The sequence below is a fragment of the Pan troglodytes genome, chromosome 14 (genome assembly GCF_028858775.2).
Source record: "Pan troglodytes isolate AG18354 chromosome 14, NHGRI_mPanTro3-v2.0_pri, whole genome shotgun sequence".
In the NCBI taxonomy this organism is placed as follows: Eukaryota; Metazoa; Chordata; class Mammalia; order Primates; family Hominidae; genus Pan; species Pan troglodytes.
The window spans coordinates 40,219,493-40,233,895 of NC_072412.2; the positions used below are offsets into that span (position 1 = coordinate 40,219,493).

At 41.0% G+C, this 14,403-nt stretch overlaps 1 protein-coding gene and 1 long non-coding RNA gene across 4 annotated transcripts in view; one reads left to right on the forward strand and one right to left on the reverse strand.

Annotated features, from left to right (window-relative positions):
- Nucleotides 1-1,103: 1,103 nt before the first annotated feature.
- On the reverse strand, nt 1,104-6,439 carry KBTBD6 (kelch repeat and BTB domain containing 6). The gene has a single exon (XM_509645.8). It carries the CDS (start codon nt 6,030-6,032, stop codon nt 4,008-4,010), a length of 2,025 nt encoding a protein of 674 aa, XP_509645.2. The 5' UTR covers nt 6,033-6,439; the 3' UTR covers nt 1,104-4,007.
- A 42-nt stretch (nt 6,440-6,481) lies between these two features.
- The window catches only part of LOC129136723 (uncharacterized), a 111,034-nt gene continuing 103,112 nt past the window's right edge, over nt 6,482-14,403 (forward strand). For all 3 annotated transcript variants that reach the window (XR_010150665.1, XR_010150664.1, XR_008538671.2), the window contains exon 1: nt 6,482-6,576. This is a non-coding gene — a long non-coding RNA (uncharacterized LOC129136723). The remainder of the gene's footprint in view (nt 6,577-14,403) is intronic.

Below are 14,403 nucleotides of genomic sequence, written 5' to 3' on the forward strand. Positions count from 1 at the left end.
CTTTGCCTTCCACCATGATTGTGAGGCCTCCCCAGCCACGTGAACTGTGAGTCCATTAAACCTCCTTTTCCTTATAAATTACCCAGTCTCTGGTATGTCTTTATTAGCAGCATGAGAACAGACTAATACAGACCCAATCTCTATTTAAAAACAAAACAAATCAGGTTATTTAGAATAATAAAAGGGGTGTTGAAATTTTTAAGCAGGTATGGCAAAAGAGATCCTATTACAAGTGCTCTTACCTTGGGTCTGATGAGCTTCAGAAATGTGAAACATCCTTGAAATTATAAATTATGTGCCTTTTGCTTGGGAATGGATCAAAAGCTTTCCTCAGATTCTCAACAAGATATAAAAATTGAAAAATAAATCCCTGCTCAATTAAAAATGATGAAAAAGAGCTATTACAACTTAATTTCAATCTTTAATCCATATTTAGACAAGTTAGTGGCTAAATTTGTTTCTATTTTATCCTTTTGAAAACTCTAATACTACCTATCGTTTGCATTTAAAAGAATTTGCAATAATTTGGGTTCTCAGCTCTTCAGACTACAGGGACAAAAATACAAAAGATAATTAATGTCATTCTAAATCTTACAGATGGTAGTCCGACAAATGACATTATATTAAGCGTTTGCTAAAATATGTGTGGCTTAATTGGAAAATTAGACAGTTACATTTTCTTGTCGTGAAGAGATTTCAGCACTGCTAGTTGTATCATTCACTGCAGTGATCCCCAACCTTTTTGGTACCAGGGACCAGTTTCCACGACTAGGGGTAAGGGGATAGTTTCAGGATGAAACTGTCCCACCTCAGATCATCAAGCGTTAATTAGATTCTCATTAGGAACATGTAACATAGATCCCTTGCACACGCAGTTCACAATAGAGTTTACACTCCTATGAGAACCTAATGCCACTGCTGATCTAATAGGAGGCAGAGCTAATGCTTGCTTGCCTGCAGCTCACTGTGTGAGCCCAGTTCCTAACAGGCCACAGACTGGTACAGGTCTGCAGCCTGGGGGCTGGGAACTCCTGATTAACTGCACACGCAAAAGTTTTATACATTTAGTGGAATCACTGAAGTAAAAAGTCAGGAAGCATAAGTTCTGGTACCAGTTTTATTTATAATTAACCACATACAAATCACTTTTCTACAAAATAATGGTTAACATCTATTCCTTAATTCACAGAAATATCACAAAACCAAAATCCTTCCCACGATATATTACTATTTAGTCTAAGCTTTAATTCAAAGGTTGAGAACGACGAATTTGAGAATTTCTTTCATACATAAATTGCTTTCCTTAGTTCTGCAGATGGGTAATCTGTTTGAGATAAGCACTGTCATGTTTCAACCTTAGAGAACAAAAAGCTATCAACAAGATAGTGGTAAAGAAAATGCTAGCCAAAAAATAACACTATTGAGAAATAGGTGCGTATTAAGTGCAATACTTATAACATCTCTGATGTCAAATGACCAAAATTTAGCCTTAGGGCACTAAAGCACATTTGCCCTTTTGAAGCACATACTAGTACGGCATATTTTATTTCACTAAAAGTGATGTTAAACATGAATGTCTTGTAGACTATTTAAAGAGCCAGTCAAATGGCTAAAAAAACCATTGTTTTTTTGTTATAACTCTTTGTGTCTCCCTCTTTCCATTCTCATCTTATGATATTTCACTCAAAAATTTAGTTACCCACCCCGAAACACATTTCTCTCCCTTCTGCCAGGGTGTAAGAAATGTTAGCATTCTGTCACTAGAAAATAAACACTGAAGAGGAATTAGCATGTTAATGAACAAAGATTAAGGAAGGTAATACTAACAGGATAAAGGAAAATGTAGACCATAAGCATCTGGTCATTCATCATGTACATGTATCATGTCAACCATTATATATTAAATCTTCAAGAGGTAAGTACTTTTGCTTTAGTGTGTTTAACAATGTCAGTTTCGTGGGATTTAGTCTCTGTTCCAGGACTTTCTCTTACATTATGGTAACAGAAAAATAAAGACTGGAGCATGGTTTACAGAGAAATACAAAACACATACAAACATCATAATAAAATAGCCATTTATATCACTATTAGAGAAATATTTTAGAGAAAACATACTTTCACTAGTGGCCTCAAATGCCATCATCCACTTACGTTCTTTAACTATCAACTTTGTTTTTCTGAGATGGGATCTCGTTCTGTTGCCAAAGCTGGAGTGCAGAGACATGATCATAGCTGCAGTGAGCTATGATTATAGCTGCAGATGATAGCTGCAGCCCCCAACTCCTAGACTCAAGTGATCCTACATTCAAGTGATCCTCCCAAGTAACTGGGACTCAGACTTGGGCCACCATGCCCAGACATATTTTTTATTTTTGTAGAGATGGGGTTTTGCTATGTTGCCCAGGCTGGTCTCAAACTCCTGGGCTGAAGCAATCCTCCCACCTCAGCCCCGAGTTGCTAGGATTACAGGCATGAGCCACTACACCCAGCAACTGTCAACTTGTAATACAAAAATACCTTCAAGCTGATAATCAAGAACATTTAGTGACTTTAAAAAGCTGACAGAATATTTCCATGCTACACAAAACAGTTCTATACACAGCTTTACAGTTTTAAAGTTCTTTGCTGGCACTTGACTTTATAGTTAACACAATGACTACTGATATCAACGAAATACTGTTTTTAGCTTATATATATTTTCAAAATCAGTATTACCTCACAAAACAGTAAAGAAATATCACTTCTGCTGAAGAATCCTCTAAGATGAACACCAAAACTGTGCAGCTAAAACATATTGAGAATCATGTAAATGTTTAAGGCAATAGATAAAAATTTATACAATCCAGTGAAATTTATACATGTCCAGCAGAAAAAAGGATTATTCCTGATTAAATGAAGCATGTATCAGGTTTAGATCAACAATACAAACCTACAAAGCAAGTTACTTCTTTTTTAAGGTTTTTTGATGATTTGGTGACACAACTAGAATATAACCTTTTAGATGAAAATTGGTGACTTTGCAAATATACATTCTAAATTCCAAAATTAAAACGAAACTTCTTTTCAAACAGTAGAATCCTGGTTTGTTGTTTTTACTGTCAATGAGCTTATAGCTATTCTCTGTATTATTATAAATGAAGTCACCACTCAGTCACCCTAATACACATATGGTTTTTTTTCTTTTTTTTTTTCCTTTTTTTTTTTTTTTTTGAGACGGAGTCTCACTCTGTCATCCAGGCTGGAGTGCAGTGGCCCAGTCTCGGCTCTCTGCAGCCTCTGACTCCCGGGTTTCAGCAATTCTCCTGCCTCAGCCTCTTGGGTAGCTGGGATTACAGGCGCATGCCACCACGCCCAGCTAATTTTTGTATTTTTAGTAGAGACGGGGTTTCACCATGTTGGCCAGGCTAGTCTTGAACTGACCTCAGGTGATCCACCTGCCTCGGCCTCCCAAAGTGCTAGGATTACAGGCGTGAGCCACCACGCCCAGCCTGCATTTTTTTCTTCATAGAAGAAAACAAAAGTAAAACTTCCCAAATTATGTTTAACTTATAACACATTTTGTAAAGACCCCTTAGGTTAACCATTTTGGAAGTCTACATTGTTCTGAAGAAAAAGATATGCTTTCAAAACACTATCTAGCAATTCCTAATCATTTTTCTATTATAAAAATTAAAATTCAAAAGTTATTGCCACAGTGCTTGTGGCAGTAAACAGAATGTAAAATGTATCAAAAGACTAAATTAGTGTCATGAAACATAAACATACTAATCAAATAAATATTGGACCCTTAGCACAGAAAATTATTAAAAGGTTGATTTGAGTGTTAAAATTTGTAACATTAAATTACCTTCGTATTTCAAACATTACTTTCTCTAAACCAAACCAGAAGTTAATCAACTTTTCCCCTCCTTTAGGAACAAAAAGGATATTTAAGATATTTTCCAAAACAGTAAAAACAACTTAGTGTTTCAATTTAGTTACAACAAACCCTGTTGATCCTGTGCATTTCACTGAGGCGCTACACGCACCCAAAAATCATCATCAGAAAGAGAACTTGAACTTCCTGACTCAGAGTCTGGCTCACTGAATCCACCTAAGTCCCATTCAGTGCTAGACTCACTTGGTATTTCTTCTTCTTCAGTGAGGAAACTCTGACCAGGTTCAAGGCAGGAAGGATAAACACGAGCAGAGAGGCAAAAAAAGTTAGAATCAAACTGCAAGAGGCCTAATGTGGTACCTATATTAATCCATTGGTCTCCCCTAATATCATATTCATACACAGTCACCCGGTTCTTTTTCCACTGTGGGGTGCGAGAGGTGATGAGCAACAATTTTTGGCCATGCTTGATAATTCTGTAGTTGTTGGTCTCTGAGACCAAGGGAATATTATTCATTTGCCTCCATTCTGCCCTAACTGGGTTGTAGACCTTCATGACTGGGATATCACAGATACAATAGATCTCCTCATTGAAGACGCAGGCTTCCTGAAAGTCATTGCGCTTCAGAGAAACGCACTTCAGCCACATATTATGGCTAGGATCATAACAGAACATGCGCTTACTGTTGAGAGCATAGAGATAGTCTCGAATTACCATTAGGTCAAAGGATAAAAAAGAATGGGGCAGTGGAGCCACCAATGCCCACTGGTTTCTCTTAACATTGTAGCATTCCACTTCCTTCAACTTAACTCCAGTAATAGGGTCTCGCCCCCCCAAAATGTAGATGTAGCCATTGAGATATGCCACATCCATGCCCTCACGACACAGCAAGCGATCTGCAAGTTGCTGCCAACTATTCTGAGCTGGTTTATACACCCAGAGGTCTGTCCTGGGCTGAGCAGCTAGATAGATGTCATGGTCAGGAGAGATACAGACAGCTAAAGTGGTGACAGTCCTAGTGTGAGCCAGACAGGTCAAAGGTGACGGCACTTTGTAAAGGTCCCCCGAATATGGATCACAGCAGAGAAAGGGATCTCTGGGGTGTCCAAAGAAGATCACCATCTCCTTGGCACACATACCCAGTCTCTGGGGTGGATTTTCTGCTGCAGATACAAGAGAGTTGCTGCTGCTACTGCTGCTGCTGCTGTTTGGCACTGGCACCAGAGACTTGTACAACAGGTCACCATAGCGCATCTGCAGGGCCCCTTCAATAACGTCCAGGCAGTACTTCTTCACGATGGGCTTGGTCAGCAGCCCTTCTAAGTAGTCCTGATCTTCTTCAGTGAAGTGCATCCAGCGCACGCACTTGAAGACTTCTGCAGCACTGGGACCCCGCTCTTTGGGAGCAGCCTCCAGCCACTGCACTGCCACATGGCACACTGTCTGCTCACTCTCCACGTCCAGACTATCCAAGCGCAGGACAGCCAGCAGCTGGGCCAGGGTCAGATCTGCTAGAGTCTCCTCCCGAATTGAACCCATGTGGCTGAGTTGCTTGAAGTTCTGAGCTATATAGGACTGGGCCTGGGATCGCAGCTTGCGATGGCCAAAGGCGTCTGCAAACTTGAGGATGGCGGTGCAGTTGGTCAGGTCAAGACGTCGGGCTAAGAAGGAGGCACAGGCTTCCCGCACATATTCCAGCTGTAGCATGTCGGAGGCCGCGTACAGGCGCTCCACGTTGGCCTCACTGAGAGACACACGACCCGTGTAGCAGTAGTCGACCAACACCTCGAAGGACTCGGCGTCCACATCGTGCATGGTCACGCTGGCCTGCTGGCTCTCGTACATGCCACCTGTGAACATGCTCTTGAAGTAGGGACATGCCGCGGCCAGCACATTGCGGTTGCAGGGGAACAGGCGACCCGTGCCAGGCCCGCTGCCAGGCGTCACCACCTCGATGGTCACATCACACAGCAGCCGCGCATCGTAGAAGGACTTGAGCTGTGCCAGCAGGGCTGCAGAATGGGCTGTGTCCTTTAATTCCTCTGGACCCGTGAAAAAGGCCGAAACTGTGGGTTTGTGAATCTTCTTGGGCCGCTTCCCACCACGGGGACTGGCTAGGCGGCGAGAGCGCGGGGCGTCTTCCCGGGACTGCATGGTGGAGATGGCGACGGGCGCTGATGGCGAGAAAGGCTGCAGGACCCGGCTCTGGCTCCTCCTCAACCTTCCCTCGCTGACGCTAAGATAGCAGCGTCTCCGAAGAGACCGCAGCACGAGCCCATTTACTGAATTCAACCCTACCCCGCAGAGCCGCCTCCCGTTATCGTTTAGACAGTGGCTGACTCACCCTCTCTCACTCCCGCGTCCTTTCTCCGCGTCTGCTCGCCTTCACAGGACCCGCTGGCTTGGAGCCGCAGAAGCCGCTACTGCTGCGTGGGCGACAATGCTAGGCGCCCAGGAGAACTACCGCTCCCAGGTTGCCTTTCGCGTCCCGAGGGCTGCTGGGACTCTCGGACTCCCGGGCCGAGACCGAGGGAAAGAATCCGCTTTGCATGTCGGGAGTAGCAGTTTGTGTAATATCGCGATCCTTCTCTGGTGTTCCTTGTTTTAGCTGACGACACTCGAGAGCGCCAATTTTCCTAGATTCGATTTTGTGGTTTGGAACTGTGGTTTTGGAATCCAGAGTAGTCGCCTCGTTCTAGTATGTATTGTTTGACTTGTCTCTTTGAACTGTTTTTTCTTTTGTAAGATGTGAACAGTAGTATTTCATAGGATTGTGTGAAGATTACATGAGTTGGTTATAGGACGCTGTTAATAAATATTTGTTGGTTTGTAGAATAATTACTCAGTTCTTAGAATATAAAGGTTCGATAAGTTTTCTTCCAGCCTTTATAAAAAAAAAAAAAGGAAGCACCACTAATTTGAAATTATGAGCCTGTAGGAAAACAAAAAACCCCCCAAAACAGAAAACCTTGCAAGTTCCAGCAGAGATCCCTTTTAGGGGCGTGTGTGTGTGTGTGTGTGTGTGTGTGTGTGTAAATTAGATTTTATTTTTAGGTTTACGGAAAAATTGAGCACCAGGGACAGGGAACTTCCATATATCTCTCCCCACTTCACAGTTCCCTTATTATTAACATCTTGTATTAGTGTATGTATCCATTAGAAGTGATTTTTTTTTTTTTTTTTTTTTTTTTTACTCACTATGCCTCTCCCTGGTACCAAAAGATAACTCAGGGTTTGTAGGATTGGTTGGCTATCGCTGGAATTAGATCCCTGGCTTTTTCACAATTGCCTGTCCTTATTTGCCATGACTAAAAGGAGACCACCTCCAGTCACCTGACTTTGAGACTTTCCTTCCATATCTGCATTTCAAAACCTGAAGTCCTCTGTAGCCACTTCTCCCACTTGGTCTCTCCAATATTCAGTACCCCTTTCCCTTTTTTACACAAAAGAAGAGACATGCTTTAGGGGGTCCTCACCCCAAAACACAATGGAAGCCAGAGGCCTGGTTGGTAATTTAGCATCCTTTTAGACCCAGTGGCTCAAGCATTTCTCCCCTTGCTTGTATGAAGTTGCTGCTCCATCAGAGCTGACTTTATTTCTAGTCATTCACTCAACCTTTACTTACCCCGTGCAGTTCAGACATTAGAAGTCACTGAGAACACCTAACACGTTTCCACTTCGGACTCACCTCCTGTGAAACCCTGCCACTGTCTTCCTCTCTCATCACTGTCCACCGTAGTCAAAACAATCAAGCCACTCTTCTTCCCATTCCCTCTGAAGGACAACCTTGTGACTGAATCACCGTCACACAGTCATTCACATTTCCTCACTCTGACATCACCAGAACTCCTCTCAGAGACCTTGATATCACCTTTGTAGATGGTTCTTACCTCAGGAGTACAAATGGGGAATTTTAAGCAGGATACACTATTGCAGATTTTCAACAACCTATTAAGTTGAAATCTCCACTTAAGTTAACATGGCCCAAATCATTGAATTCTTAAGCACTCACCCAAACTTGCATGTTAGCACAAGATAAGGGAACTAACATTTATACAGACAGCCAGTTTACTTTTGGAATTGCACGTTATTTTGGTATGCTATGGAAAGAAAGAGGTTTATGACAACTGAGAAGTACCAATCAGAACCCAACTCACTAACTTATTTAAGTCTTTTTTTTTTTTTTTTGAGATGGAGTCTCGCTCTTGTCACCCAGGCTGGAGTTGCAGTGGCGCGGTCTTGGCTCACTGCAACCTCCGCCTCCCGGGTTCAAGCGATTCTCCTGCCTCAGCCTCCTGAGTAGCTAGGATTACAGACACCCACCACCATGACCGGCTACTTTTTTTTTTTTTTTTTTTTTTTTTTTTTTACTTTTAGTTGAGATGGGGTTTCGCCACGTTGGCCAGGCTGGTCTCAAAATCCTGACCTCAGGTAATCCACCCGCCTCGGCCTCCCAAAGTGCTGGGATTACAAGCGTGAGCCACCGCGCCCAGCCCCCCTATTTAAGTCCTTGCAGCTATCCAGAAATTAGCCATTCTCAAAAATCAAAGCTCACACTAGTGGCTGGACTAACAAAGCTAAAGGAAACTTAACTGGCTGAAAATATGCTAAGGTTGCTGCTTCCCAAGAAAACACCTCCTGAATCACGTGTATACTTCTCCTTGCTCAACCTACTCTAAAGACAGAAACTCTTAAAAAACTTAAGATATAACAGCTGCTAGCACCTGAGGCTGAAAAAGCAAAAAAGCAACAAGCTGGATGTTTTTTCTACTCAGATGGGCTTTGGAGACACCTAGACATCTGTTTGATTTCTCTTGGTCCCTCACCCAAAATTTATTCTGCAGCCTCCATGAGATTACACATTATGGCAAACAAAATCTTTCTCCACAAATATTGTTGGGGATGCCCTAATACTGAGCAGTTGACTTCAACTTGCCCCATCTGCCAGAAACACAATCCTAGTCAACATGTAAAGTGGGACAAGCATGAGAGTCAACTCTCTCTAGTCCTTGTTTTCATTGGAAAATATATCAACTCTCAAAGTCTTATGGGTACAAATATGGTTTAACCATAGTTGGCATGTTTTCAGCATGGTTAAAAGCTTTTCTCTGTAAACAAGCTACTATCACCACTGAAGTTAACCTGATACCAGAAAGAATTTTCCCCTCTTAGGGATCTCTGTTTTTTTTAATAACAGTGGAGGAACTCACTTCAGTAGTAAGGTTATTCAGGATCTTCAACAAGTACTTCCAATGTTACAAAAACTGCAGTCTCCTTACCAGTCCTCTGGAAAATGAAACAAGCAGGCCAGTGGTACCCTTATATTCAAACTAGCCAAACTCTTTAAGGAACTCAACCTGCCCAGAGTCTCATGCCTAATGGCCCTTGACTCTTCTATTATCCCCAATTTCTCAGCATGTACTAAATGAAACTTAATTCTTAACATGATTAATGAGTCTCTTGAAATCTCCAAACTCAATGACTCCACTTTTTCAGGATCAAGTGTAGGAAAAAATGTAGGAGCACTTTTATCCCTAATAATAACCATTTTCTCTTCCACCACTTCCCAACCAGCCTTACAAACTGCGTTCAGTTCCACACAAAGACTCTGCTCTTCTGAGGGATCTACCCAGTTGTTAATCCCAGTAATTGTTAATAATTACTATACCTCAGACCCCACCTGTTTCCCCATAGGATACCACTTTTCATGCCTTCCCCAAGGGCATTTGGACTGATTGTCTGGGACTTCAAAATATTTAAAGCTGCTATCCCACCTGTCAATGGTGTGTCCTTCTGGAATTACCTCCAAATTGAGGCAACTACAGGGAATTGGGGAAAACCTCCCAGGGATATCAATGATTCTCTTTTCATATGCACCATGAGGGCCCTTGACACCCACTATGGCATTAATACAGTTAAAAAGGATAGTTCAAAAAAAAAAAGAAAAGGTAGTTCAAGCCTCTCCTTAACCTTTGTAGAAGAAAATTATACCACTTTGGCCCTAGAAGTACAGAAAATAAGTTTAAACGCACAGGTCCAAATTGTTATGGCCAATCCTACAACTTTCAACTTCCTTCTAGCTAGACAAGGAGATATCTGTGCCATAGCCAAAATCTCTTTTTGCACTTGAATAAACACAACAGGACAAGTGAATGCTTAGTTACTAAACTCAAGGAAAAGGCTAGTTGGCTTTCTAAGGTAAATTCAAATAGCCTGAGGCATGTTCTCCTGGGCAAGATTTAGAAATAGAAGACCCGGTTTTGAGCTGTATTACAAACATTACTAATTGACATAGTTTGGATATTTGTCCTCGCTCAAATCTCATGTTGAAGTGTGATCCCCAGTGTTGGAGGTGGGGCCTGGTGGGAGGTGTTTGGATCACGGGGGCGGATCCCTCATGAATGACTTGTGCTGTCTGTCCACTTGGTGATAAGTGAGCTCCCGCTTTGAGTTCCCACAAGATCTGATTGTTTAAAAATATGTGGTACCTCCTCCACCCATTCTCTCTCTCTCTCTCTCTTCTTCCCTCTCTTGCTTCCGCTTTCACCATGTGACATGCCTGCTTCCTCTTCACCTTCCATCATGATTGTAAGCTTCCTGAGGCTTCCCTAGAAACTGAGCAGGTACCAGTACCATGCTTCCTGTAAAGCCTGCAGAACCGTGAGCCAATTAAACCTCTTTTCTTTATAAATTACCCAGTCTCGGGTATTTCTTTATAGCAATGAAAGAATGGCCTAATACACTAATTATTTTCCTGTTTGTAGTCTTATACCTTGCAGTTGGGCAGTACATCATGCCCAGTCTTAAATACTACTACACAGCTATTTGTCTTCACAAATTATTATTCAACAATGTATCATGATCTGGTAGACCAAAGGGTGACTCTGCTTCCAGCTGACTTCCCACACAGAATTTCAATCTGAACTGACAATTTTACCCATGGAGATCAAGATCATGGAATTAAGAAATTCCACAAAGTTTTGTTTTCCTAAATCTCCCAACTCTTTTGTGCTCTGGGAAATGGCTTACACAATGAACCATCCTTCCTGTACGACGTAGATGACTTTCTGTCTACTTTTTCTCATGCCTACTGTAAGACTCACTGATGACCTCCCTACCTTGTTTACCTGTGAAAAGGCCAAACAGCCTTTTCATTTTTGCCTGAACCTGCTGGCGAGACCAGACATGAGTCTCCCACTTCCTGTCATTTATATCATGAATCATTAGCTGAAATTAGAGCTATTAGTCCACCACATGCCCCCCTCAACCCCAAACTAGCTACACAGAGAGATAAACATTTTCTGTGCAGCTGACTGAGATGTCCCCTGTTTACAAAAACAATCCCAACTAGAAATCATTCAATTTCAAACAAGTCTACTCCTCCCTATAAACTATAAGGTAAAAGCATCTTGCCAAGCACTCTAATCTTTGAATGTGGGGTGCTCTCCCTATTGCAATAGCCTGAATAAAATCAATTTATTTGCTTGTTTGGTTGATAATGCCAAAACTTTATACCATATGCAAACTTTATACCATATGCAAAAATTAATTCAAGGTGAATATCAGTACTGTGGTGTTATTATACATATATATGTTTTCATCCATGGTCCTGGTTCATAACTTCTATAGCCCTTGTTACAGATTTTGTTATAATCTTGAGTGTGTTAGGCCTCAGGGGCAGGCCTCAGGAGACAGAATCTCTCTGACTTTCTCTAACTTTCCTTTCACCTGCCCCAAGGCAGGACTCTAATTTTCCCTCAACTTTCTGATTGTGGGTCATAAGACCTTCATTCCAGAGAGAATCCTGCCTTGTACTCTGGGGGAAGAAATGCTGATGTCATGAGGCTTCCATAAAAACCCAAGAGGACTGGGTTCAGAGAGCTTCCAGATAGCTGAACTCATGGAATTTCCTAGAGGGTGTCCTGCCTAGAGAGGGCATGGAAGCTCCGCGCCCCTTCCCTTGTACCTTGCTCTGCGTGTCTCTTCATCTGTATCCTTTGTAATATCATTTATAATGAACCAGTAAATGTGTTTATCTGAGTTTTGTGAACTGCTCCAGCAAATTAACCGAACCCAAAGAGAGAGTTGTGGGAACCCCAACTTGAAGCTGATCTGTTCCAGGCCGGGTACAGTGGCTCACGCCTGTAATCCCAGCACTTTGGGAGGCCGAAGCGGGCAGGTCACTTGAGGCCAGGAGTTTGAGACCAGCCTGGCCAACATAGCGAAACCCCATCTCTACTAAAAAAAAACAAAAAATTAGCGGGGCGTGGTAGTGCATGTCAGTAATCCCAGCTACTGAGTAATCCCAGGCTGAGGCATGAGAATCACTGGAACCTGGGAGGTGAGGGTTGCAGTGAGCCAAGATCACGCCACTGCACTCCAGCCTGGGTGACAGAGCGAGACTCTGTCTCAAAAAAATAAATTAATTAAAAAGAAGTTCCAGAGGCCTGAACTTGCGGCAGGAGTGAAGGTCGCAGGGGCTGGCAGTGGGCATTCTTGAGGACTGATCCTCAACCTGTGGGATGTGACACTATCTCCAGGTAGACAGTGTCAGAATTGAAATGGAGGACACCCAGCTGGTGTGTGCTGCTTGGCGTGTGGGGGAAAACCTCCACACATTTGGTCACAGATGTTTTCTTCTGTGTTGATGATTGTCGTTGTGGTATGTGAGCAGAGGAAAAACATGGTTTGAGGGTTTTCCCAAAAGAACTACTGAACAGAAAAGCTAAAACTGTGAAGCTTCTAAAAGATAACACAGAAAACTATTTCAGTGACTTCAGGGTAAGCAGAAATTCTGTAGGAAACAAACCAACAAACCACTAATCATAAGAGAAAAAAATTTGATAAACTGAATTTCATCAGAACTAAAGTCTTCTATCAAAAGACACTGATACAAAAGGAAAACATAAATGACAGACTGGGAAAAATTTTTACTCTATATATGCACATGACAAATGACTATCTGGAATATATATTTTGAAATATTTTACCTCAAAGAATATAATATATATTTTAAATACACTTTAAAATATGTATTCCAAATAGCCATTTGTCATGTGAAATGGGCAAAAGACTTGAAAAGACATTTCCTCAAAGAAGGTATATGCACTGCTAAAAAACATGAAAAGGTCTCAACATTGTTAGTCATCAGGGGAAAGCTAATTCAAATCACAATGAAATACCATTTCACTCTCACTAGAATGGGGAAAATTTTAAAGACTAACAATACTACTTGATTATGTGAATAATACTTGATTATGTGAATAATACTTGATTATGTGAAGCAACGGGAATTCTTGTACATTAATAGTCAGAGTATAATTGGTATGTTCACAATAGAAAATGGCCTGGCAGTTCTTTTACAGTTAATTAGTCAACAATTTCAACCTTAGGATTTGCCCAAAGAAAATAAAAATATATGTCCATAAAATGACTCATACAAGAATGTTCACAGTAGCTTTATTCATGATAGCCAGAAACTGGAAACTATTAAATACCCATAAACAGAAGAATGAATAAATAAATTGTGGTATATTCATGCAGTACAATACTATTAAGAAAGAAAATGAAAGAACTTTTGACTCACACGAAATGTAAATGAGCTTCAAACATTTTATGCAAAGCAAAAGAAGCCAGATATACAAGAGTACTTACTGTATGTATGTGAAATTTCAGAACAGGGAAAATAAGGTACGGTAAATAAAAATAATAATAGAGTCTGTCACTATTGGGGCAGCAAGTAGGGGGATGGATTGCTGGATCGACCGGAAGGGAACATGAGGAAACTTTCAGAAGTGATGGGAATGTTCTTTTCTTAATTGGGCTGGCAGTTACATAGTGTATACAATTGCCAAACCAACTGAAATGTATTCTTCATATCTATGCATTTTATTTACTGTAGATTATACCTCAAAAGAATACAACATCAATTTGCAAAAATTGTTCTTAGTGTAAATTTTATTATTTTTCTTAATAGTTTATAATATATATATTGTTAGGGTGATTAGGAATTTAAAGCCAACATTGTTCTTCATATAGCAAATGACAGCAATTCCTAGTGCACAGGATGATTAAAGGGTTAAATGAAATAAATAGAAATTATTTAGAGTAGTGCCTGGCATACAATAAGTTTTTAGTAAATTATTTCCTTTATGATTGATTACACATATGGTCAAAATTAACTATATATACTACCTGTTCTATTTTCTCTGAAATAAACAAGTGCAACCAAGAAGCCTTATTGACTGATCTGCTGCCTAAGGTATTCGAGTACTTTGGTTTAGATCTTACCCTCTACCTCTCAAATTTTTAAACTCTGAATTCCCTCTTCTTTTCTGCATTTAAAAATGAAACTCTGGTCCAGGAATAGAAATAAGCATGTCATTCTGTCCTAATATGTTTTAGAGCAAGGGCTGTGTATAATCTAGAGATGGTATACAAAGTCCCATCTAAATTGAATAGTCTGTTTGATTATCTGAGTGTGGAGTCCTAATACCTCCCCAGACCTACAAACACTGTAAACTAA

Bases quoted from the DNA above. Each gene is read 5' to 3' on its own strand.
- KBTBD6 (XM_509645.8), bottom strand. From the start codon at position 6,032: ATGCAGTCCCGGGAAGACGCCCCGCGCTCTCGCCGCCTAGCCAGTCCC.